The 27,814-nt window shown below is 35.7% G+C and overlaps 1 protein-coding gene and 1 pseudogene across 1 annotated transcript; both read left to right on the top strand.

The window, feature by feature from the left end:
* The first annotated feature begins 5,214 nt into the window (after positions 1 to 5,214).
* LOC149001656 (LOB domain-containing protein 25 pseudogene) lies at positions 5,215 to 5,938 on the top strand (annotated as a pseudogene).
* A 6,328-nt stretch (positions 5,939 to 12,266) lies between these two features.
* On the top strand, positions 12,267 to 13,311 carry LOC149001655 (LOB domain-containing protein 3-like). Its single transcript, XM_089137948.1, has 3 exons — positions 12,267 to 12,288; positions 12,370 to 12,566; positions 12,853 to 13,311. Exons 1-3 carry the CDS (start codon positions 12,279 to 12,281, stop codon positions 13,240 to 13,242), a joined length of 597 nt encoding a protein of 198 aa, XP_088994074.1. The 5' UTR covers positions 12,267 to 12,278; the 3' UTR covers positions 13,243 to 13,311.
* Positions 13,312 to 27,814: the final 14,503 nt, after the last annotated feature.

Below are 27,814 nucleotides of genomic sequence, written 5' to 3'. Positions count from 1 at the left end.
GGGTTGACTAGAGTCATTGTGAGTACCAATTGTAGAATACTTCTTGTATGTAGTAACTGGTGTTTGATCAGCCGTTAGACTTCTAATAGCAATGGAACTCTTGGAAGTTTGATCAGTTGTGGAACTTCTAATATCAATGGAACTTTTGAAAGCAATACTAGCCACATATGCTTGAGATGAAGTGGCGGCTAGAATGTTGGTTGATTTTCCAGAAATATCCCTAATAAGAATCAATTAACCAGATTATTTTGTCAAACTTGAGAATCAATAAGCTAGTTGTTGTCCCCTGCTTACCAACCACAAATTGTGAAACAATGTTACACCCAAGGAACGATAGTTCATTCAAATCGCTCGGTTCGCTGGCCGAGATTTCGGCGATATTTCGCCCCAAATTGTTATTAAAAATTCAAACCCACATGCGTTTTGGTTTTTTTACATAAAATAATATTATGTGAAAGTCGATTATCAAATCGGATTTATGTTTGCTTTATGGGTTTTTGTTTTTGTGCTTTTTAAACAATTTTTGGTTTTAGAGCCCGTGACATGAGGCTCAAATGCCAAAAGGTAAGGGTATGATTTCCAATGTTTATACTTTCTATTTCTCCCTTGCTTCATAATCTCATCCGATCTCATCTTCATCTTCTCATCTTCATCTTCCCATGGGCGGGCGGTCGGACGAACTCTCGATCGCTAGAGCCTAGAAGTCACCGCATCTACATCTAGATGATAAGCGAGGCTCGGTAGGCACCCTAGGTTTCGTCGCCTCCATTCTTCTCCCCGCTTCTCCCACGGCTATCGCTATTGCTGCTGCTGCCGGTGGTGCCTTTGGGCGCCGGTAAAAGACATACTACCACCACCAACACCAAAGGCGCCGATGAAGACCGGGTTCCCTCGGATTGATGGAGAGAAAGAAGAGAAAGACTGAAAGAGGCGATCAGTGTTGATTTTCCAGCGAGATATCACCGGATTTCCCCGGATTTCGCTAGTTCGGCAAGATATCGCCGAAAAATCGGCAACCACAAATTGTGAAACGAATAACTTTCCATGGTTACACCTTTTGGCAATGCTAATCCGGGCATTTATCTAAGAGGTACACATTTACCTTTGACAGTGTGTATGCATATAAATATTCTAATGGCTGATGCATGACATTGCCATCACCAGTACTTCTGCATTTTTTTTACTGTGGATCACATCTAGGAAATCAAATTATCCAGTTATAAAAATAGAATGGACCAATCATTTGACATAATAGACATTTTGAGCAGCCTGATTAGGTTGTTAGTCTAAAGACTATCGACATAATAGACATTTTGAGCAGCCTGATTAGGTTGTTAGTCTAAAGACTATCTTCTTTAACTTTCTGTCCAGGCCCGTTTCTTCTTGTTATTTTATTATTTATTTTCTGGAAATGTAATGTAAAATAGGCTTTATATTTTATGACTGCCAAGCAGAGGTAAGGCTAAATATATTATGAATCTTCCCAGACCTGTAGTAGGAAGAGCCTCATGCACTGTGTTTGTCTTTATAAATGTGCTGTTTCCTTGATGATATTTGTTTTAGTGAAACTTTGGGTTCATGGATTATCAGTGGGGAGAGATCTGATCTTCCATTCATTTAATGCAGAGAGACACCACTGGATTTGACTGCTGAAAACAAAGAACTCAAACTGAGGTTCCCAGGCTATGTGGTGCTTAAGCTTGGGAAGCAACTGATGAACATAGGAGATCAAGAACTGAGGTGGAAGATCTTAGCAGGTTTTTGGGCAGAGATGATTCTATGTCTTCCTTGTTATTTGCCGGTTAGGAAGAAAGGAGAACAACAGTTAGATCGCCCAAGTGCCAAATTTGTGTCATTTTTTTTTCTTCTTCTCTTATTGGTGTTTAGATTAACAATGTAACATCAAGTTGAATGCTATATGTAGCTTTTGTATATTTGTACACAAGTTGACTTGATTAATATGTATTTTGTATTATTGTTCTTAAATTTTGTTCTTTGAATACTTTTAGGTTTCTTGAATTTTCTTTGTATTCATGTATTTGAACTGTTTTTTAAGAATAAATGTAATAACAACAAATACAGGGGAATTCTTTTTTAAAAAATTTAACCTAATTGGTGGCGGTAAACAAAAAACCGCCACTAATTGAGAGTAAATTATAAGCGGTACACAATTAGTGACGGTTTAATTGGTTCCACCACTAAATATGACACAATTAGCGGCGGTTTAAGATATACCACCACAAAAAAGGGTACAATTAGTGGCGGTTTTGTACTTTCCGCCACTAAATAGGACACCATTTTTGTTTTTACCGCCACTAAATAGGTTTAGTTATTTCCCTTACCCACCTGGGCAAAGACGATTAGTGGCGGTATTATCCGCCAGTTATTGTTCCTACTATTAGTGGCGGTGTGATTTCCGCCAGTGTATATTCATATTATTAGTGGTGGTTTGTTATACCTCCACTATTTGCACATTACACGCATGGTAGCGAAAACCACCACCATTAAATGGTTGCGGTGTCTTTGGTGGCAGATTTGTGGCAGAAAAAACCGTCACTAACAGCGATTTTTTTTTTTTTTTTTTGTAGTGTATTATTTTACAATCTGCACTTCATTAAGAGTTAAACCATTATATAGTGCAATTTTCAACTTATCTTCATTACAAAAATTAAATATTTTTTGAGCCAAAGTGTCAATAGCATCAAAGGCATAAACAAAATATACATCATTAGGATATTTCATGAAAGCATAGATATTAAACTTAATGATCTCGCCATCAAACTCCATTGTTAATGTACCATCATGCACATCAATTTTAGTTCCAGCGGTTTTCAAGAAATGTCTCCCCAATAAAATCATTGAGTTAAGAGAATAGTCTTCCTCCATATCAAGTATATAAAAATTTGCGGGAAAAACTAATCCATTTATTTGAACTAAAACATCTTCTAACACCCATTCAGGATAAATATTTAATCTATTAGCCAATTGAATTATTATGCCAAATATTTTTCAAAGGTCCAACATTCAAAGATTTCTAATAAAATTTCTTCTCCTCCAAACTTATTTTCTCATTGCTTTGCAACTTTCTTTTATTAGTACATAATTCTTTAAGAAATTTTACATAGCGAGGAATTTGTTTAATAGCATTATTTAAAGGAATATTTACCTCAACTTTGCGAAATGTCTCAAGAATTTCTTTTTCCTCTTCAAGTTTTTTTGATTGAGAAAGTCGTGTTGGGAAAGGAGGGGGTATTACCTTCAGGCTTAGTAATAACAGAGCATAGAGTATTTTAGTAATGTCATATATATCAAACAACATGAGGGTTATTTTGGTCCACCCAGTTTTGAAATTTGAGAAACTTAATTGTGGGAGATGGTGTTAGTTGCTAAGGTATCCTAGACATAATTTATTACACTAAGGGGACCCAACATTAGATTATGTTCTACTAAAAGGACTCACGCGTAAAAAAAATCTATTTAATTTTCTATTAAAAGAAAAAAATAATATTTTGATCATAAAAATAACTTTTTGTCCTTACTTAGGCTTTTTGGATACCACAGAGAGGTAATGCAAGAGTTATCAATTTTTTAGGGTTAAAAATGATTTGTATTAAAAGTTCAAGGGTTCAGATGAAAATTACCCACAAATGAAAATTACCCACAAAAAAAAAAAATTGTACAATAGAGATACAACATACAAGTACCAAACCATATGACCCACAAGCAGTGATCTATGACATGGTCAGAGAATCTAAATCTAGGTTGACACATTGCATCTTTCTTTAATTCTTGAACAATCCCAGAAGGCTAGGACCAAATTGGAGTAGACGTTTATTCCTTTGCGGCTAATTTCATCAAAAAAAAATCAACCATCGAGTTTCTAAAAATGAGTTATTTCACCAAAGCTGGAACCATGAAGTTTCCTCTTACACAACAGATAAGCTACAGCCACTGAATCAGTCTCCACCCAGATTTTCTCAAAAGCAAATTCCTTTTCAATTTCTTTTCTTTTCTTTTCTTTTCTTTCTTTTTTTTTTTTTTTTTTTTTTTTTTTTTTTGGTGAAAATCCTTTCATTTCAAAAAATTAGGAAATGACTCAGAAGGCTAGACAAGAAATACCCAAGCTTCTAGAGAGGAAATAGGCCAAAAGCTCTGCCTAGAAACGGCCAAAGCCTTCCGAGCAAGAGAATGAGCACATTCATTTTCATCTCTCGAAATAAAAAGGAACCTCCAAGAAGTAAAACTGTGTTTCAAAGACAATACATCTTCAAGTACGATAGCAGCTGTCAAGGGGGGTGGATCAATACTGATGTCGGCCAGATATTACATTCATTCCCTTCCAATTTCGAGGCCTCATGTCATTGCTTTGATTTCTGCTTAAAAATTTGTCTCTGACAAAAAATTGCCAAAATGCATATGCACGTTCATCTTGAAAAAGACCACCTGAGCTAGCATTGGATTCACACTAAAGCAGAAATTGAATTGATATGGGAAACTGGAGATACTTAATTGGGGCTTCAGTTGGTGATTGAGTTGGATTTAGTTTTGACTTTGTATGATCAAACTGTACGGTACAAATACACCCATGTGAATTTTTGTTATGCATGCTCATCTTGTTTTTCTTTACTTGGTGAGTTGAATGTTGCTTTCATTTCTATTATTCTCCATGCATGATAACCCCCACCCTTTGTCCAGTTGTGTTTTGCTGTAATTTCTTTTGGGCTCAAGTCTCATATCTGGTTGAATGGATGACAAGCTCTGTGCGTGTTTGATGGCCAAGAAAAGTTAAAAAGAAAAGAGAATTATTTGCATGCATGGATTATCCAAGAAAAGAAGAACGAATTGAACTTTTCTGAAATTTGATTTTGACTTTGAAATTTGATTTTAATTATTGAATGAACACTTTTGTCAAGGTGGTCCACCACAAGGTATGAAACACATGGTTTTTTTTTTTTTTAATGAAAGGGTATGAAACACATGATGGATCATATGCAACTGGATTCATTTGATTTCATGATGGTTTGGAAGACTTCTTTTGGAACAACAAAATCCAAGTGTAATCTTAAAATCTACTAAGTAATAATTTTCTCCACTAATTACATGACATATGAGAAAATAGCTCGGACTATCAAACACAAAAAAAGAGAAATAATGTGCAATTAATCTACGTTGCTCTTCAATGCAAGAGTTTATATAAAATGTGGCCAATCTGAAATGCAGCTCTCATCCCTTGGTGCAATGAATTTATCATCTCAATCATGTCTGGCTTCTACTAGTCGTCCTCATGAACAAGGTGACCTTCCTCCGCCGCAGCCCCTCAGACCTTGTGGCGCCTGCAAGACTCTCCGTCGACGTTGCATTTCAAGATGTGTTCTAGCACCGTATTTTCCCCCAGACCAACCCCTCAAGTTCTTGGCTGTTCACAGAGTCTTTGGAGCCAGCAATATCTCCAAATTCTTGCAGGTACTACTTAATTGCTAGCTAGGCAATCTTGTTTCCTGTTTCATATACTCCTTGGGTTGTTTATGAAATGGGATCCTTCATCCTTGTGTGATTAATACAGGAACTACCTGAAAACCAACGAGCTGATGCAGCGGAAAGTTTTGTTTATGAAGCGGTTGCGAGGATTAAAGATCGAGTGCATGGATGTGCAGGTGAAGTTTACCGATTGCAGAAGCTTGTGGAACAGCTTCAGATGCAGCTGGCCACTGTAGAAGCTCAATTTCTCAATACAGCACCCTACCATGAACACAGTTTCTCATGTGATCACAACTCATTGATACGCAAGGAGATGGAAGCTGAAGCTCAAGAACCAATGCTGCTGCAACAAAACCTACTACTGAATGAGGATATAACATTAGGCACACCAAGCAGCTTCCAGATTTATGAGTGCATCTCATGTGACAACTCTTTCTTTCCTACCAATGCAACATTTTAGTTCATGAGAGATGTTGAAACCTGTTGTATATCTCTCTCGGATTATCGGGTTATGATCATTGAGAGTGACAAAAATTTTAAGGGATTTTGATTCTTGTACTAGAACAGTTCGTTGTCTTATGATAATAACTGAAACAAAAATAATGATTCATCTGCATGTTTGGTTTTTCATAATGAGACTCTACGTATCATATCATATTGATGGATTCACATCCTCTGTAATTCCGTTTTCTACAATTCCTTGTAATTCTGTCATAGGATTGTGTCATGTGGCATTCAAGTAATCCAATGGTTATCCAATTTAAACTAAATTTGAATTTTATTTAAACCCACCCATAAATTTGAATTTTATTTAACCTCTAGTTTGTTGGGTAACCTTTGGATTACTTAAATGCCACATGGCACAATCCTACAAGGGAATTGCAAGGAATTGTAGGAAAAGGAATTACAGAGGATGTGGATCCATATTACTATCATATAAAACCGTGAACTAAAAAGAATATTGTTGCATCTTCATTTCTTTAAAAACCCTTATTATTCAATCCATTAGATTTTAATCATCAATAAAAGTATGTTAAAAAAGGATGAACCTAGTGTCAAAGGTTCTTGAACATAGTTCGAGAGAGCAATTTTTCTATGTAACTATACTAGAGTCTGTATTTGACCCTTCAACCTGGTTATACTTGTCACCATCAAGAAGATGCCCCATACCTAGATAAATATGATGGCTAGGGCCAAGGGGGCGCCTCACTTGCATTTTCTCATGTGGTCTATAAAGTGTCACATGTTAAGTCCATGTTAGCATTGTTAGATCAACTTTCAATTTGATGCATATTCACATGCATGGTCAACATTTTGGATTCTTCCTTTTAATTACGTAATCATTTTCAAATATTATGAGACAATATTTCCTAAGTGGAGCCTAACTAAAAGACAACTAATTTATTTTCATTAAAAAAAAAAAGAGAGGAAAAAGAAGAACACTTCAAGTGTTGGTCTTACATGCCCAAGGAATTGGGGGAAAAGGGAATGTGGAAAGAAGGAGGTTCAAATCCAATACCTCCTTGGTCTTACCTCTTACATAAGAGGATGCCACCATTATGCTAAAAGTACATGCACAAGTATTGTATAATAGGGTTTTTTTATAACTTAAATAGAAATCTGGTTTGTAGAAAAACATACTGTTTGTAAAACATGAAAATGGACAATGAAGATTGGATCTAAGTCAACCTTCAAGAACCCTGTAATTGGTCTAGGGACCTAGGAATAGGGATGTGGTGCAGGTTTTTGTGTGTAACTGAAAGAAGTAGATTAATTAACATTGGAATTGATTATGGTAGAATAGGAGAGGGTTGGGTATGCTGTGCCTTTTCATGGAGCCAGTACCTTTGTTATGGAAAAACAGAATTTTTAAGGGTTGGGGGAGTCAATGTTATAGGGATAGAAAGAGAAACTCAAGCAGGGCGCAACACTGGCATACCAAGACTTTCCCCTAATGATATCATATTTACACTAGGGCTGTGTTTTCTTTCTCTAGGATCATAGAAAAGAAGACCCAAAAAAATGATCTACCAGAAGGTTAGGGGATTCCATTTTAGATTATATTTCCTATAGTGGATTTAATTTCATGATTATATTCCCCAGCACTCTAAGCATATGTCTAGGCCAACTTTAAAAAACAAAAAAGAAGAAGAAGATCCGATTGGCCACAATCCTGGTAGGGGGTGTCAAATATCTATAAAAGAATGACATTTTGACAAAAAATTTTGAGTCACCCTTTAGCTTAGCATAGGCCCCTGAAACCCTAACCCTAATTTAGGGTTTTAGAAACCTCAATTCAGTTCCAACTCTGTCAGATTCAGCCCAACCCTAGCCCACATCGGTTGAACTTGATCCAGTTGTGTTAGATGCCATGAGTTAGGGTTAGAAAGACACGTTTTTGGGTGATGGAGAGAGAGAGAGAGAGAGAGAGGGTGAGAGAGAGAGAAGGGTAAGGAAGGATAAAAATCCTAAGATCGAATGACCACCAAGAAGAAGCACGAACGAATCCAACGGTTAAGGAAGGAAGGTAAATCCTATATAAACTATAGGTTCACGCACAATTGAGGTCTCTAATTCATTTCCCTCCATTATCATTTTCAATCTAAGCTCTACAACTAGTTGATGATGGACTTTCTCGTCGAGCCAGTCCATCCACCAAACATGATGGTTCATCCATATATATCCCAGAAGGGTTTCATACTGTCAATATACTGCTGCAGCTCTTCTTTCTCCTCCTGAAGGAGGGTGGTCATCAAATCTATAGGGGTGGGACCTCATATCCAGGGCCTGCTGCATCTGCTACAATATCAATCATGTGCTTGTAGTATGGACCCTACGCCATGTTTGCTGGAATGGAACTATAATACATCCACTTTGATATTGCCTTTTTTACCTTCTTGGCCATACCTTTCCATATACTAGAAATCTAGGTCTGTTTGGCCCCCTTCTTCCTGAAAAATTCAAAATCTTGCTCCATAATCGGGTCCCAATGGCATGAATAAGATGGTGCTGGACCTAATGTACAAGGGGCCCTTAGACTCTATGATTTGCCAAACATGTCAAATACACCACCCTTCCCCCCCCCCCCCCAAAAAAAAAATTCAAATGGTCTAGCCCCTACAGCCCTAGAGAAACCAACTCCTAAAGCTCTAGCTCGGCCATATCCCGCACCCTGATGGTGCAAACACCAAAATAATTGTTTCTACACAAATAAACAATCATGTATGAATATTAAATGTATGATATAAATATGTAATCATGTACCAAAGTATAACTGCTAACTAGCAATTCTTCATTTTATTTTTGAATATAAAATGAACTTTTACAATTTTTTTGGCAAACAAAATAGATTGCCCATATCAAAACCGACGATGAAGCCACATGGGCAACACATCCAATAGTTGAGAAATACTTACATAATTATTCCATAATTTTCAAAACAATTTTCCCCATTTTCCCCTATTTTCTCCATATTTCTTAATTATTGATAATTTAATTAATATTTTAATAAGTTTTGAAAATTAAAATAATTATTTATTGGGTGGAAAATATTTATACTCTATGAGTCTATGAATCGGCTCATGGAGTTCCACAAATGTATTTTCTATCATCATACAATAGATATATTGTTTAAAAAGAAAATTACTTTGCGAAAAAAATTATGACTCCGTGAGCTAGTAGATTGACTCACGGTATTCAAGATATTTTAATTTCATAACCATCCAACAACATTATGGCATGCATTTTGTCAAAAATTAGTTGGAGAAGAATGGTTACTTGTGAGATGAAAAAACTCGCAGATCTATGCAAAATCCCTCTTGATCGACAAAAACAACGTGATATTCAGCAATAACGAAGCAAGATGTACTCTTAGATGTTGAAGATCAAACCAAAATATGGTGAAAAATACAAGAAATAAGAGAGAGAGGCTCTCGAGAAGTTTGGAGAGGAGAGAGAAATTCGGTCGAAAATTCGACCAAATTTCATTATATTGTAGACACTTTGAAAGTGTTGTATCGTTAGGGGGAATCATGTCGCCCCCTAGCAATAGGGCGATATATCGCCCCATGTCGATGATATATCGCGGTCACATTTTTTACTACTGAGGTTTATATTAGTGAAAATTTATAATGATTAATTTCTCTCTCTTGTGAGTTTGGGATTTTTATTTGTAGCATGGTGCCACGTCATAGCAATATGATCTAACGGTTGAGAATTAAATAGTGAGGGTGTATTTATAAATAAATTTTTTTATTTTTACATTCAAGATTTAAATTTTTATAAATTTACAAAACAAGTCATTCGATTTACCAATCCTAAACCCCCATTTCTCAATGATCTCAAGATAAGCACAAAGTCAACAACGACAACATGACCCTATTCAGAAGAACTCGAGGAGGAAGACGAGTCGAGGCTCGCTTTGGTTCAGTAAGGTGACTGGAAAAGGAGAGAGGAGAGAGCAAAGAGAGGGCTGGATTCAAGAGACCATGTGGAGAAAGCAGTAATGAAGCCAGTGGGTTGGAAAGGGTCTTCATCATCACCATTTATGTCGCCGACGACAACGAGAGCAAGGTCGAAGTGACAAGGCCAGAGAGGAGAATCTTGGACTCGCAGAAGGAAGAGATCGTGGGGCTGTCTGTCGCTCCTCTACCACTCGGCTGCAAGAGCAGCACTTCATCACCGACCACCCTGATGCAGTGGTTGTGCAGCAACCTTGCGCCCCTGAGCAAGAGGGGCATTTCTGATATCTTTCCCTCTTTCAATCCCCGCACGGGACCGCACCCTTCCCTCTTTCCATGGCTGCCTTCTTCTTCTTCTTCTTCAACTCTTCTTTAGTTTCGGTTGAACAGCTCATCACCTCACACTTTGAAACTCCAATTCCTCTTAAATTCTCACGGTTTCATTTATAGAATAGAAAGCTTGTCTTTCTAATCGAGGGAGTGAAAAAATGGCCATGGATGGGAGTATCTTAACTCCCAAATCTGCAGCTTTGAGAGCGGTTTCTACAATTGGTCTTGGTTGTGATCTATGTAGTGATAACCATCTTTTCTATTGCAAGTCTAGTCCATCCAATTCCCGTTTGATCGAGCTCAATGAAACCCTAGATCGTGATCATTGAGAAATGGGGGTTTAGGATTGGTAAATTGAAGGACTTGTTTTGTAAATTTATAAAAATTTAAATTTTGAATATAAAATAAAATATTTTATTTACAAATACATCTTCACTGTTTGATTGTCAACCGTTAGATCATATTGTGATGGCGTGGCACCATCAGTACTGTCAGCAGCAGCCAGCAGCGGCTGCTGCAAATAAAAATCCATGTTCTTGGGTGTTCACGAATCTTTGGAGCCAGGTACTACTTGCCACCTAATCTTGTTCCCAGTTTCATTTACTACTGGGGTTATTCATAAAATAGGGGGTCCTCGTGTGATTAATACAGGAACTACCTCAGTTCCAAAAAGCTGATGCAGTGGAAACCTTTGTTTATGACGCAGTGGCGAAGATTAAAGGTCCAGTGCATGGATCTGCAGGTGAAGCTTACAGGTTACAGAAGCTTGTGGAACAGCTTCAGATGGAGTTGGCTACTGCAGAAGCCCAACTTCTCAATACATGCATCACCGTATCAAAAACAAAGCTTCTCATGTGATCACAACTCGTTGATACGTAAGTTCTCTGATTATGGGTTATGATCTTTGAGAAAGGCTAAAAATTTTAGTGTATTCTTATTCTTGAACTAGAACAGTTCCTTGGTCTTATGATAATAATCTGAAACGAGAAAGTAGCCAGAAGAAGAGTTCAACAAATATTATGATGGTGCATGTTTGGTTTTTCAAAATGAGATTCTATCTATCATATTATGTCGTACTCACATTACATAAAATCATGAATTCAAAGAATTATATCTTCATATTTCGAGGAACTTTATTATTGAATCCATTGAACCTTTGGTTATTAATAAGATCAAATTATACTGGCACCCCAAAATGGAAACCTTAAAGCACTAATACCCACTTTATGTTTAAAAAGCACAGAGACCTCAAAATTGAATTTTCCTTAAATAAATTTTTCAAAATTTTCACTGAAAAACTTTCAGATACTGTTTATTATAGGGATATAACCAGTGATAAATAGTAATTTAACCATTTTCAGTGATAAATTTGACAAATATATCAAATAAAAATTCAGTTTGGGGTCTCTGTGCTTTTTAAACATAAAGTGGGGTGTCAATGTTTTAAGACCTCCATTTCAGAATGCCAGTGCAATTTGCTCTATTAATAAAAGATGTTGAAAAGAATAAGACAAAGGCTTTGGAGGAATTTTTGTTTTTTTCATAGAAACAAGATAATGTTCATTTCCCATATTATTACTTTCAGAATGATAACTAAAATTTCCAGTTTATTAAAAATATTAAAACAGAAGAATGGTGGTCCGTTCATCTGATTTAATTAGAATTCACTTCATTGACACCTGGAATACATATCACATGGTAATTACATGTGTGGATCATAAATAAAAGACAACACAAAAAGGAATTCTTAGACTTTGAATGAGGTCAACTTACACATGGTTTTCGGTGTGATTTTGATGTCTTTTTCCCGGATCTTGATCCATCATGTCCCGTTGTTACTACTTAAGTTGGCTACTCAAACTCTTCCTGCATAACGTCTTCAATCCAGTTCCTTCCCTCTACTGGATCTTCTTCATCTCCATAGCCTGGCCTACATCGCTCTCTTCATTGTTAATCCGTTTCTTAATAGTCTCTCTTCTTGATCTTCTCAATTTGCACTCAAACGAAGCTATGACTGCTGGTGCTATGACTTCATCATCTCCTTCATTTAACCTTTCAAGTGATTCCTCAACTACTTCGTTTGCTCCTCAATCATTTTCAGCTTCTCCTCTTCCTCCTGGTGATCAGTCTCACCTTTCTCCCTCGAATGTTATCAGACCTTGTGGCGCTTGTAAGAGTCTCCGTCGACGATGTGTCCCACGTTGTGTTCTGGCACCATACTTTCCCGCAGATCAGCCCATCAAGTTCTTGGTTGTTCATAAAATATTTGGATCCAGTAATATTGTCAAATTCTTGCAGGTACTACTTCTTTGTAAAAATATTCTGAGAAATAACTGGGTTGTGAAACTCAAAATCATTTCGAAAAAATCTGGCTCTTATGCGGTGAGCAAACTACAGTTGTGCTTACCCAATAGGCAAGTCGTCTGTTGATATTTGAAGATGAATCTCAACCTACATGTCAATTCAAACAGTCTGGATTTTCAATTTTCAATTTGAAAGAGTTCTTGCGAGTTGGGTCTTTGGATTTGGCTATCATCTATATGCATCAATATAACAATTGGAAGTCTTTGTGTGATGAATGCAGGAACTACCAGAAAGCCAAAGAGCTGATGCAGTGGATTGCTTGGTTTATGAAGCAGCAGCAAGGATTAAAGATCCAGTTCATGGATGTGCAGGTGAAGTTTGCCGATTGCAGAAGCTTGTGAGACAGCTGCAGATGCAGTTGGCTACTGCAGAAGCTCAACTTCTTCTCAATACAGAAAGACATATACTAGAGAACTTCTCATGTCATAACAACTCATTGATGGGTAAGGAGATGGAAGCTGAAGCTCCACAACCAACACTGCTGCAACACACCCAACTATTGGATGAGGATTTCATGATACATGAACCAAACAGTTCTCAGATTAATGACTACTCTAGCTACTTGTCATCAGTTTACGACTCGTTCTTTCCTTCTAATACCATAAATTGATCCTTCATCAGGGATGTTGAAACCAGTTACTATAGAGATAGGCTCGGATTAAGGCACAGATTTCAATAAATATGGATTCTTGTACGAAAACAATTAATTGGGTTTGATGAAAATAATCTGGGTAATTTGCAATGGAGGCGGAGGTTTCGTCCTATCACTTTTACCAAAATAAATTCTTTTTTGAATCTGACTCTCGTGTGGTTTCTAAAAATTATTTCTTATTTCTGATCAACATACTCTTATTTGTGCAGCGGTCAAGATTGTACTATACATTTTCATTCTAACCAAACGGTTTAAATTAAAAAGGTGAACTATAGTTGTAATTATAATATTTTTATTATATATTTAAGGGTCTTAAAATTTCAAATTTATAAAATTATGCCCTTAATTAAAGTGCTAATGAAAACCCCATTTCCATCTTGCAAGAAAACCCTACTTTGGAGAATATCAAAAATCAGATTTTCCAAAAAAATGCATTGCCTCTTTGTTATGCCTTAGACCAATGACCGAACCCATCACAAAGTAGAGAATGAAGTTGAGGGGGAGGTAGAAAATCCAGTGAGATGAGGAATTTGTAGACCTAGTGACCGAACCCACCGCGGAATTAGGGGAAACCTGTTGCAGGTAGAAACCCATGCACCTACTTGAACTGCCAAGGATGAAGTAGAATCTTGTTAGCAAGCTTGTAGATACAGACTTAACAAACAGAGATTTGTTCTTGTTGTTACTACGTCTTCCTCTAACGTCATTTAATTTTAAATTGGAATTGCCACTGGTTTCATCATTGGACTGTACTCTTTTTCATCATTTGATTTTAATTTAGCCTTCAATTCTTGATGCCAACGGAAATGTAACCCATTAATACTGAACCCAAATCAACCTTAGATCTTTAACCCTAATTAATTATCTTAAACTGAACAAACCTGATCAAATAAGAAAATCTGCAATGTTGGTTCTCTTTTTGTCGGAAGATAAGTTTTTTTTCAGCAAATTAGGCTTTTGGGATGGGAATGAAGTTTTCTTTGAGTTTCAACTAAGGCCATAATTTTGTAAATTTGAAATTTAAGACCCTTAAATGTAAGACTAAAAATGTTATAATTACAATTATAGCACACATTTTTAATACAAACAGTTGGATTGGAACGAGTAAACATGGTACAATCTTAACAGCTGCACAAATAAGTAAATTTTGGTCATAAAATATGATTTGTGCTTGGTTGTCCTTTTTTGAAGCCAAACTCAAAAGAGAAGTTATTTTAGAATGAAAGTGACCTTAACCAAACTAAAGGAGAATGGATGAAAATGACCCTAATAGTCTAAAACAGTTTCACACAACATGGAGCCACACCCACCCAGGAAAAAAAAAATAACAAGCAGAAGAATCCAAGAAATTTAATGATGATGTTTTTTTTTTTTTGGTAACTTTTAATGATGATGTTTGGTTCTGCAAAATGATTTCTAGCACTCAATACCCACCCTATCCAGTATTGAGATTTGTATTTTATCATCAAAGCGAGCTACAAGGGATATATCCTTCACAAAACTAGCAAAACGTACAATATTGTAGAACATGAAAATTGGAATCACGCATATTGGATTTCTTGATGCTCCTGAATGCTCCCTCTGATTTCAAATAGAATATTTGCGATCATGTCACTTAGAACCAGCTTAATTGCAACTCTGGGCAAAATATCGCTAAAATGGATAGAAAAATATTAACAGTTTATCATGGCCAGAGAACATTGTAAGAATTAGCTATCTCGGATAGCTAGTTGAAGGACAGGCATCAAATGGATTTATAGGAACAAATCCTCAAAGAACCTGGAAAGATTGCTAACTTGAAGATAACTAAAGAACTTGAAAAGTTGGGGAAAATCCTTTTTTTGATAAATGGTTTTCTTTCCAAACCAAGTGTGGGACAAAAGGTCGAAGCATTACAAGTTGCTACCAGCCAAGTAGTGAAGTGTGGCCAAATAGTTATGCACCGTACAGACAAGGCCTCCCTTGCTAGAGATCGATCCGCCAAAGCATAAACAGCTCTGGAATAAAACAAACGTACATAAAGAAAAACATGCAGTGAAGTCTCTAATGCCTTGAAAGGCTGAGAAAAGGGTAATAGGAGGGGGCTTAGATAAATCATTTATGTAGTTCACTAGCTCCAAGCAATTAGTATTAAGTGTATTCTAGAGAATATGTAGGCGTAAATTAATTAATATGGTTAATAATTGATGGAAGTCACAACACATTGGGTTGATGATGAACTGTCATTTGGTTTAAGATGGGTTAGATCAGTCTATTGGAAAAGCCAACTAGGTTTTGGGATTACTGTTATAAATAGGAATTATGGAGTCCTCTCAATTTCTAGTCTTTTATTTTCTTTTCTCTCCATAAGAAAAAAGTATGGAAGGGAATGTGACGAGATTGGAGAAGGCTTCATCACTCTAAGAATTTAGATTTTGGATTAATGTTCTTCAACATACGTTGTTGCAACATGTAATTTTCGTTCTAAATATTACATTGTTAACTTTTGTATGGGTATTGATTAGGATTTTGGAAAATCCTTTGATTGTTCTAACAATTAGTTTCAGAGCTTTATCATACAAATCCAAGATAGATATTTCATTTAATTATAATCAATTTGTATAATTCAATGATTGATCAATCAGTATATTGAATAGTGAAAAGCCTGAGTTTTTTCCTTATAAAAGAAGGCGCCTAATTTATTTATTATTTGGGATAAATACTATTGCCCCCCCCCTCCACCATTCTTTGGTTTTATTGCTAATCAAATCTTCTTCTTTATGAAATTACTATTGCCTCCCTCACTTCTAACAGTGTTAAGTGGTTATTAATATTGAATATGTAATGTCTATTTTGTCATTCATTAAAATTCAGAAGTCAAAAAAATGACATTACCCTCATTTATAGAAACTATATTGAATGCCAATTATATCCTTAAAATCTTATATTTTAAAATCATTTTGGATTTGAAAGAGTACCAATCGTCACTATTTAGAATGTGATGAAGACCCAATCAAGAAAGTTTGTGAATAAATTACCTCTTGAGATTTTGCTTCTTCATCTCTAACTCCATCAAAATATGCATTGTAATGAAGACGAATTGTTTTGCAGTATAAATTTAAGTTCAAACAATAGGAGCAATGATCTGGGAGAAAATAAATGAATCTCTATGTGTGCCGACCGAAAGAGATATGTTGTCATATAAAATATTAAAAGGGGTTTCATGTGAGGTTTGAAATGTCAGCGACAAATTTCACTCCCCAAGGAAGGAGATCAATCAATGACAACATAAGCTTTCCTTCTTCGGTACAAAGAGTTATTGGTGGAAGTAATGGTAGATCTAAAATTCTCCGCGTTGACGGAAGGCTATATGGAAGGTATAGTGGTATAATTGGCAAAATTTTACAAGCTAACATGTATAATACTGACAATATTCCTGTGCATGGAGTCATGCATGATTCTAATCAATCTTACATTCAAGGAGACCGCCAAAATTCTAATGTGCAACCATTACAAGGAAACTCTTATATAGATTGGAGGATGGTTAGAATGGAAAAAGGAGCTGATGGTGTGAATTTAAAGATACAAATGGAAGATGACATCCATGGTAACCCCCAAGTCGACGCTAATGATCCCTAACAGTATTCTCTTCCTACAAGTAAAGTTTGAAGATTGGAGCAAAACAAGGTAACAATGCAAGAAATTATCATATAATGCCAATTTTTTGGCTGAAATTATCGTGAATTATCAATATATCACTGACATTTGGCAATTCTCATGTTGGGGGCCTTTTTCGTGTCAAGTCTTTCAACATGGTATATCACTGACATACGGTACCATAATTGCATGCCTTTGATTCTTCGTCTTTTTTCCCTTTCTATGTTCTTTTTTTTCCCACCGTTAACTGTGGGGTGTAAGATTCTTGGTTCTCACATGGAAATAGTCTTATGATTGTTATTTGATCATTGTCCATTATGAGATTAATAGCCGTACACATTCTTTGAATTTTTGCTACTATATAAAAGAATCAAATAGAACTTTGTTTGTCATTCTCATTAAATCCAAAAGAGGGTTCAAGTGTTCTTTACTTTTTATGTACAAGCTCTTTTATTAAACGTGTTACAAATGTGTGAAAGTGGATTTTTGAATGTTTGCTAAGCCTTTGAAAACCTAGTTTCCTTTTGATCTCACATGTGTGTTGACAGAGATCCTTCTGATCCAATCGTCTTATCTGACGGATATTGTCTCATGGTGCACGCTTCTTGAAATTTTTATTCTTACTCAAAAACAAAAACAGAAACACTTTTTTTGGCTCTACTATCTTTGACTTTCTTGTAAAAACTAATCAAATTTAATTTATGGTTTATGCAAATATTCTAGAATGAGAATTGGAGACCACTATTCCAAAAGATTGGAGTTCATTAACAAATTGATCAATTCTGGTTCGAAGCAATTGTGAATATTGATACTGAATTAGAACTTTATGATGCTTATTTAACTTTTTTATCTTAACAGGTTGCTATTCTTTCGTATTTTAATGGTTAATGGTTAATCTTTGGGTTTTGAGACCAATTCTATGTTTAGATTTAATTAAATTTCTCTACAATAGTTGTTCTCCATTAATATGTATTAATACCTTAATTATTTGATATTATTTGTGCGTACTTTTGCACCTTAAACTGAAAATTTTGGAAGAAAATAATAAGGAGAGGGTGTAATCTACTAAAGTAGCATCACCTCATTCTCTTGTTGTTATATTATATGTAATTTTGCACATTGACTGTAAATTTTGGAAGGAATAATAAGAAGAGGTTCATAATCCATGCACCAAAATGGCATCTTCTCATTCTCTTGTAGTTTGTCGGAGAAGTAAAAGTTTGTTGACATTTTCCTAAAGGTAATGTCATCTAAATTTGGAATACATGAACACAAGTCGGAGAAAATAATAATCTAAGGAGTTTCAGATGTCCAAAGGTAATGAAATTTCAAAGATTGTTGTTGTCTTCAATAAAAAAAAGTGAGTAATACAACAAGATATTTTGAGATGCATAATCTAACGGTTTCTTATCACCCAAAGGTGGAAGGAATTCCAAAAATGATTGTTATTCGATGATATTTGCAAGATTATGTGTGAAGCTTTGTACATTTTAATCTGAAGGTTAGAAGTTTACTTGGTCAGCTAATGTTGGAATGTTTGATGTCTTTGGCATGCTTGATATGGTATGACCATATGAGTCCATATACCTGTATATCTAATTGTATCATTTTTTTCTTCATATGATTATGATATAGCTTGTTTGAATGCCTATGTTGCGCTCCTTATGTTTGATTGTTGATTTTTTTGCTTCTCCCTTAAGATGCCTACCCAGACTAATGCTTTAACCTTAATTCCTGTTCTTTCTAAGTAAAACTATAAAGTATGCATAAATTAACTAAATGTTACCATAAGATTGTTTGACTATGATATGGTTCTTAAAGAGCAAAAGTCTGTTGATCTTACTGCTACAAGTACAAATGAGGAGAAGATAGAGTATAAAGAACGTATGACAACTAACAAGAAAAGTCTAATAATAATGAATAGATTCACTGTTAATCCATGTGTGAAAGTGTGGAATGAAGAACACTGTCAAAGAAAATCTTACAGAGATAAAAACAGTGTTTGAGTTATCACAGAACGAAGTGAAAGATGAACTGATGTTTAAATTGACTTCCTTGATATTTGATGGTACAGAAAGTATTAGAGAGTAACTTCTAGAGATGCCTGCTACAAAAAATAAACTAAAGGATCTTGGGACAATGATTGATGATGAATTTTTTGTGCATCTTGCTATCAAATCGCTTCCAAAGTCATATGCTACCTTTTAAATTTCACTCAATACATAGACAAATTAATAGAAAGACTCTAAAAGACCTCGTTTTCATATGTGTTTAGGAATAAAATGATAAGAAAAGGACAAAGATCAATAATGCAAATTTGATTAAAGACAACAAAGCATTTACTAGTGGGTTATACAATAACAAATATAAGTTCCTTAAGAAAAACAAATATCATCTAAATAATAAAGAAAAGAAGAGCTCTAGTGATATTATGTATTATTGGTGTGATCAAAATGAATATTTTAAAAGAAACTATAATGCACGTAAATCTTGCCTAGAGAAGAAAAACGCAAAAGATGCAAATAAAGGGTGATCTAAGAGATAAACCCTTGGTTGAACTTGTTTCTTTTAGTACCTCTATCTATTTTGAAATTTGAACTTTATCTACTCATTTTATTATTATTTGGTAGCATGATTGGATATTATAATTTATTTTTAATTGAATTTATGCTTGTTTAGTGGGTGAATTCAAATGGGAACTAATAAATTGATGTTGATAATAAATTTTACATTTGATGAATAAATTATTTTTCGTTTTATGGATGATTTAATACATACATGCATTTAATTGTGCTTTTGTTGTAAGGTGTTTAGGAAATAATTATTTTACCTTTCTAAACATAGTTTTTAGCTATAATTAATGGACTGGCTATTGAGTATTGCCTTGGGCCCCATAAAAGACCTATAATGAATAATGTTGTTTATGTGATCAAAGTTGTTGGACATTCGTTGTTTATTTATCACATTTCGGTTTAGTTAGTAAATAAACTTTTGTTGTAATTGATAGAAAAACATATACCATATGATTATGCATATATACTATTATCCGACATTAGTAGATTTGTTAAATGGATTAAGAATTATTGGAAAATTTTGTGATTGAGATTTCATAACTACATCAATTCATCATAACAAAGTAATTAATTTAGCCAAAGTAAGTGATTGTTAAGTTTATCCTAGATAATATGTGAACTTAGATTAATTACTGGGATTAATAATCAATGAGGTCTCTACACATTGAGCAAATGCATTGTCATTTAGTTTGAGATGGGGTAAATCAATTCATTATGGAAGTAGACTAGGGTTTGGAATTACTATTACAAATAGTTACGATGAGTCTCTTCAAACTCTGAAGCCTTTTGTTCTCTTTTCTCTCTACCAGAAAGAGGAACGAAAAGAAAGACGACGAGATTGAAGAAGACTTTGTCATTTTAATTTTAAGATTTAGGAATGGAAAAGGTTTTGAATTGATTTTTTTTTTTTTTTTTTCCTTCCTTTGAATATTACATAGTATCCTAACTTTAGTATGAGCATCGTTTAGAATTTTAGGTTCCAACAATCGATATCAAAGCTTTTTCATACAAATCTAAGATTGATATTTTGTTTAATTATAATCATTTCATATAATTCAATGATTGATCAACAGTATATTGAATAGTGAAAGGAACAATTTTTTCCTTAGTAAAGAAGGCGCCGATTCCCTTTTTTCTCCCTTTATTTATTTATTTTTACAAGAAAGCACCAGCTAAAAGTAAAGGTGTTTTATGCCCTTAAGTTTTCTTTCTTTTTTCTCTTCTTTTGTACGTTTTTCCACCTTCACATGTGGTGTAAGATTCTTGATTCTTAAGATTAATAGCCGTTCGCATTCATTGAATTTTGATCATTATAAAAAAACAATAAAAATGAAATTTCTCAGTCATTCACAGTTAAATCCAGAAGAGGTTGAGTTTTAGGGCATGTTTGGTTACATGATTCCAGAGATTAATTTAGGGCCTGTGGTCATGAATCCGAGAGATTTCAAACTCGGACACAAATGGGAATTACCGTTGGTTGTGGACCAGATTCGAAACGCCTTCCACGACGTTTGGTGAGGTGACTTCCCCTTTTGTTAACATTTAAACCATAATCTATTAATTTTGGATAAATTGATTTCTTCAATTCAACTACCCGTTTTTTGCCTGTCTCTGGTTTGGTCCGGTTTGTCTCTTTTTGTCTCCTCGTCCCGCCCTTATGAATGCGAGATTTATACCCGTTTGGTTGTGAAAACCTCTACATTCATGAAATCTAAATATTCATCTTTTTACACTGAAAACGTGAATCTGTAGATTTATGGGTATGGGGAGAAATCCAGAGATTTCATCCTTACTGATATTCCCAGTTCTTAATTCATGATCGGTAATGGTGATTAACTTATTCGATTTATCAGATTGAAACAAGAAAAGAAACAATCTATAAACCCTAACCTAGACTATTCATTCGGTCATGTGATTTACCACGAAATTGGAAGCAAGAAGAAGAAGAGACACAGGACATTTGATTACGGAGTTCGGCATCAGATGCCTACGTCTCCAGGACTCAAGAATGGAGTCCGATCTACTATGGAAGAAATGAAGACTTACAAGATGTCAGGGATTGATATGTACAAGATAACCATAACATGGCAACCATATGGCACCAAACCACCGTCGAGTGTCCTTCTCACAAAGCCGAACAAAAGCTCTCTTTCATATTTGAGGATCAACTTCACCACTAAAGCATCGCATCAAGAACAAAGGTCGCCATGAACAAGCTAGAGAGAAAACTCAGAAAAACCCCAAATCTCAATCGTGTTTTGCATCTCAGAGCTCTCTCTAATTTCCCCAAAATACCAACGAACCTTCTTCTCCCTCCTCTGAACACTCCTTGCTCAGAGCTCCTTCAAGATCGTCCAAGAACCAGATCAATCGACAAAGAACAAAGAGAAACGAAGATCGCCATCGCCAGAGCTCGATTTCTGTTTTCCCCAAATTCCAAAAATCGTGTTTTGCATACAATTGAATCAAACCGGCTCAGAAACACATATACAATGAAGTGAACCGAAGTGAACCGAAACCAGTTCAATAGAAACCAAAACCCTAGGAAATACCCAGATTACCCTTTCACTTACTATAAAAACATTAAACATTTGCGCATTTACAAAATCTCAGATGAATCAACAGCTTTCATTCCACATATTCGGTTAACCAAACAGTTAATTTTATAAATTATGACTTCATAGATTTGAAATTAATAGATTTGAAATTTCTAGACTCATGTAACCAAACAGGCCCTAAGTCATTTTATTAATAGTATTACATGTGTTCACGTGGATTGTTAAGCGCTGATGAAAGCCTACAAAAACCCCTTTTTTATACAATATAGATTGATGGAAATCACTCTATTCCAATCTTCTTTTGTGATGGTTTGTCATCTCATGTCCATTCTCTCAGTTTTGCAGGTAAAAAGTTGTCGCCAAATTAGTACTAGTTGCATTACCTTTTGCTACATGTCATGAATTAGGGTCAGAGAGAGACATTTTTGAGTGATGGAAAGAGAGAGAAAATATGGGAGAAAGAGAGAGACTCAATTTTTCTTGATTTAATTGATCTCGATAACTTACATTCATGGAAATGTGATTAGCTTCTTTGAAATTTTACTAGAGTACAACTTACATATCTATAGATACAAGAATTACTGTTTAAGAGTAGTCTAAAACTCCTGTTCTAGAGTTTGGTTTTGCACAGAGTAGGTATTATGGTTTTACATAGATTGGATTTCCTGTGTGTTTGAGTGCAACTCTGAGTCTAGTCTAGTTGTTGAGATGATATAACCTTTTGTAGACCTTGAGGTATTTGAGATGAAGTAAAATTCTTGGAAAGATAATGATAACATGAAGAGATCAATTCGGCAAGGGCTTTAGATGTGCTTCCAGTAGAGTCCTTCACGCATGGAGGAGTGATGGTGGTAGAGCAACCGTAGATTCGACTAGGGTTGGATGAGATGGTTTGATCTTATTTGTTTGGGGCGAAAAATCATTATTATCCTTCACACCTTCTTATTACATGGGTATTTTTAAACTACCAAAGCAGGTATGTGACAAACTAGACTCTATTGTCAATAAACTTTGGAATGGTAATACAGGTAAATCATCTAATCACTCTTTAATTTGTTGGGACAAAACTTGTATACCAACTTCTTAGGGAGGGCTTGGTTTTAGAAAGGCTAAAATTCATAATTACAGTATGCTTGCTAAACAGGCTTGGCGATTAATAACTGAACCTAATAGTTTGTGGGATAGAGTTTTGAAGGGAAAATACTTTCCCAACTCTTCTTTTTTCTATCCTAAATCCCGTAAAAAGCATGATTCAAGGGTGTGGAATAGTATTTCTTCAAGAATTGGGATCATCTCCCCGTCGGAGAAGCACAAAGCACAAAGTTCTTCAGTGGATAGTTCTATACTTTCTCCAATACACTGTAAAATTGGATCAGGTACTGATACTTATTTCTAGACTGACAGATTGCCAGAGCTTCACCAACAATAATCCCCTCGAAAAAAAGCTGAATCTGACATTCATAAGCTATAAGTGGGGGTTTTAGAGAACTGGGAAAACTTGGTGAGGCCTTTAATTGGATTCATTATCTATGAAGATCTTGCTCAGTTGCTGAAATTAAGCCGAACAAAAGCCCTCTTTCATATTTGAGGATCAACTTCACCACTGAAGCATCGCATCAAGAACAGAGGTCGCCATGAACGAGCTAGAGAGAAAACTCAGAAAAACCCCAAATCTCAATCGTGTTTTGCATCTCGAGCTCTCTCTTGATTTCCCCAAAATACCAACGAACCTTCTTCTCCCTCCTCTGAACACTCCTTGCTCAGAGCTCCTTCAAGATCGTCCAAGAACCAGATCAATCGACGAAGAACAGAGAGAAACGAAGATCGCCATCGCCAGAGAGCTCGATTTGTTTTCCCCAAATTCCAAAAATCGTGTTTTGCATACAATTGAATCAAACCGGCTCAAAAACACATATACAATGAAGTGAACCGAAACCAGTTCAATAGAAACCAAAACCCAAGGAAATACCCAGATTACCCTTACACTTACTATAAAAACATTAAACATTTGCGCATTTACAAAATCTCAGATGAATCAACAGCTTTCATTCCACATATTCGGTTAACCAAACAGTTAATTTTATAAATTATGACTTCATAGATTTGAAATTAATAGATTTGAAATTTCTAGACTCATGTAACCAAACAGGCCCTAAGTCATTTTATTAATAGTATTACATGTGTTCACGTGGATTGTTAAGCGCTGATGTAAGCCTACAAAAACCCCTTTTTTATACAATATAGATTGATGGAAATCAGTCTATTCCAATCTTCTTTTGTGATGGTTGTCATCTCATGTCCATTCTCTCAGTTTTGCAGGTAAAAAGTTGTCGCCAAATTAGTACTAGTTGCATTACCTTTTGCTACATGTCATGAATTAGGGTCAGAGAGAGACATTTTTGAGTGATGGAAAGAGAGAGAAAATATGGGAGAAAGAGAGAGACTCAATTTTACTTGATTTAATTGATCTCGATAACTTACATTCATGGAAATGTGATTAGCTTCTTTGAAATTTTACTAGAGTACAACTTACATATCTATAGATACAAGAATTACTGTTTAAGAGTAGTCTAAAACTCTTGTTCTAGAGTTTGGTTTTGCACAGAGTAGGTATTATGGTTTTACATAGATTGGATTTCCTATGTGTTTGAGTGCAACTCTGAGTCTAGTCTAGTTGTTGAGATGATATAACCTTTTGTAGACCTTGAGGTATTTGAGATGAAGTAAAATTCTTGGAAAGATAATGATAACATGAAGAGATCAATTCGGCAAGGGCTTTAGATGTGCTTCCAGTAGAGTCCTTCACGCATGGAGGAGTGATGGTGGTAGAGCAACCGTAGATTCAACTAGGGTTGGATGAGATGGTTTGATCTTATTTGTTTGGGGCGAAAAATCACTATTATCCTTCACACCTTCTTATTACATGGGTATTTTTAAACTACTAAAGCAGGTATGTGACAAACTAGACTCTATTGTCAATAAACTTTGGAATGGTAATACAGGTAAATCATCTAATCACTCTTTAATTTGTTGGGACAAGACTTGTATACCAACTTCTCAGGGAGGGCTTGGTTTTAGAAAGGCTAAAATTCATAATTACAGTATGCTTGCTAAACAGGCTTGGCGATTAATAATTGAACCTAATAGTTTGTGGGATAGAGTTTTGAAGGGAAAATACTTTCCCAACTCTTCTTTTTTCTATCCTAAATCCCGTAAAAAGCATGATTCAAGGGTGTGGAATAGTATTTCTTCAAGAATTGGGATCATCTCCCCGTCGGAGGTGCACAAAGCACAAAGTTCTTCAGTGGATAGTTCTATACTTTCTCCAATACACTGTAAAATTGGATCAGGTACTGATACTTATTTCTAGACTGACAGATTGCCAGAGCTTCACCAACAATAATCCCCTCGAAAAAAAGCTGAATCTGACATTCATAAGCTATAAGTGGGGGTTTTAGAGAACGGGGAAAATTTGGTGAGGCCTTTAATTGGATTCATTATCTATGAAGATCTTGCTCAGTTGCTGAAATTAAGCTCAGTAATGGATTCAAATTCTATTAATAGGGATAAAGGCTGCATAGTTAAACCCTCCCAACTCTATCGAATGCAACAGCGTTACGTATTGGATATAAATTTTGTTTGGCATCGGTCATCTTTTGTGATTTTAAAATTAAAAGTAATTAAATTGTTCCGTCACCACAAAATAGAGGCTTTTAAACACTAGCATCCTATTTTATCTTTGAAAAGCACACAGTTCCAGCTTTGTAGGAATGTTTAGTGGTATGGTTCTAAAGACTATTATACCTTCATATAATGAGAGGGAAAAGACCTCAACTACTCTTTTTTGTTAGACATATTCTTCAACAACTCCTCACAATTTCTTTCTCATACAAGCACATCAAGTGCACCGTCAAATGATGGATGGGCATTTGTCATATTGTAATCCTAAGTTTAACATTTTTCAAACCTTCAAACATGCATGGTTTATTCTTTCATTCCTCTAACCTATTTTCCCTTCTCTCACGATATTATAATACAGTTTTTTACAAAAGCTTTTATTACAACATAAATTCAATTCCTTGAGTGTCTGCATGGCATTTACAGGTTTTTTTTATTTGATCAATGTATATTTTGAACTCACCATCTTCAACCTGGTCTCAATAATTTGAATGATAAATTTTCAACTCACGAGTTAGAGAGTCCACGGTTGGAGAGTCCACCAATGCTGCAATATGAACCCTATTAATTTCTTCTTCAACAACAGATAAGCCACAACCACTAAATCACTAAATCAGTCTCCACCCAAATTTTCTCCAAGGCAAGTTCCCTTCCAATTTCAAGGGCTCATATCATTGCTTCTATTTTGCTTCAAAACTTGTCCTCTTGCAAATAAAAGGACGAAATGCATATAATATATTTGCATGTTCATCACTAAAAACATCACCCGAGCCAGCATTTTCAGGGTTTCCAATAGGAGTCCGGATCCTCAACCCGTCGGTGGAGCACTTTGTGCTCCCCGACGGCTTTACCACCACAAATTACAGGGGGGCCCAGGGGTTGGGTGATGGGATTTTTTTATATTTTTTACCTGTGGGGCCCACCGATTTTGTGGTGATAAAACCGTCGAGGAGCACTCTATGCTCCACTGACAGGGTGATGATCCGGATTCTTCCAATAGTGGGGGTGAAACTCGAGGCACCTCAGTTTGGTGCCAAAAATTACAGTTTACCCAGTTAAAAATTACACGTTACCTACAGTTACTTGATTATGTTAAGTTATTCAAATTTTGAATGTGAATGACCATCATGCCGTTAGGGGTAGTAATGACCCAATTATCCTCCCATAACCACCTTTTAATTGAGTGAAACCTTTAACCATCTTCTTCTTACACCTCGCTAGAAACCGTCCACCACTGCCGGAAACCACCACACCCCTTCCCCTTGTCGGGAACCACCACACTTCCTCACGTTTTGTCTATCCAGCTGGGGATTGATGTCACATCAGTGTCAACGTGTGACTGGCCCCTTGATTCGGTGACAATTGTATTGCAAATCAAATCATTGGCTTGCTAATCAAGCTACGATCCAGAGGCCATCTCCACCCTCCATTTTGAACGAGGAAATCGTAAGGTTATGATGCACCCCCACTCACCCCTGTGGTATGGTTCTGCTTTATATACCGCCACTATCCATCATGTAAAATAAGTTGAACCTTCAATCTCCAACCATTAATCACTTGCAACTACCCCAAGAAGACATCCTCCTCTTCATCTTTCTTGGACATTTACTCCTCTCTATGAGGATTCGTGTTCTTCCATTTACTGACTTAATCATTGGAGGTGACTTCCCATCCATAGAGGCGGCCCACTCTCACCTTCATTTTGTTCTCAGGAGCCAGGTTCGGGCCAAGAGAGAACCGGTGGGTCCTTAGTCAGATTTCGAAATAACAAGATGGGATTTGAAAGTTTCTTGCTATGGAGGCAACCAACAACAACAACAAAAGAGAGGAAGGGAGGTGCCGGTGCTATCGGCGTCAAGGAAGGAGAGGTCAAGAAAAGAGAGAGAACATAATAGAAAGATAAGTGTAAAAATAGTATTGTAAAAAATATTTATATAATAAAAGGTAACTTGGCATTTACATGTTTGTTTCATGATGACATCATTAACTTTAATACTTAACAGTAAAGGACATTTGTAATTGATTTTGTCAAGATAGTAGATATAATTGATTGCAAATTTAGGGGTTTACATGGAATTTGCTTTG

The sequence above is a fragment of the Hakea prostrata genome, chromosome 10, assembly GCF_041222555.1.
Source record: "Hakea prostrata isolate BN-2017 chromosome 10, UWA_Hpros_2, whole genome shotgun sequence".
NCBI lineage: Eukaryota > Viridiplantae > Streptophyta > Magnoliopsida > Proteales > Proteaceae > Hakea > Hakea prostrata.
Note: the sequence above shows the minus strand (reverse complement) of the source record. Positions and strands in the feature narration are given on the sequence as shown.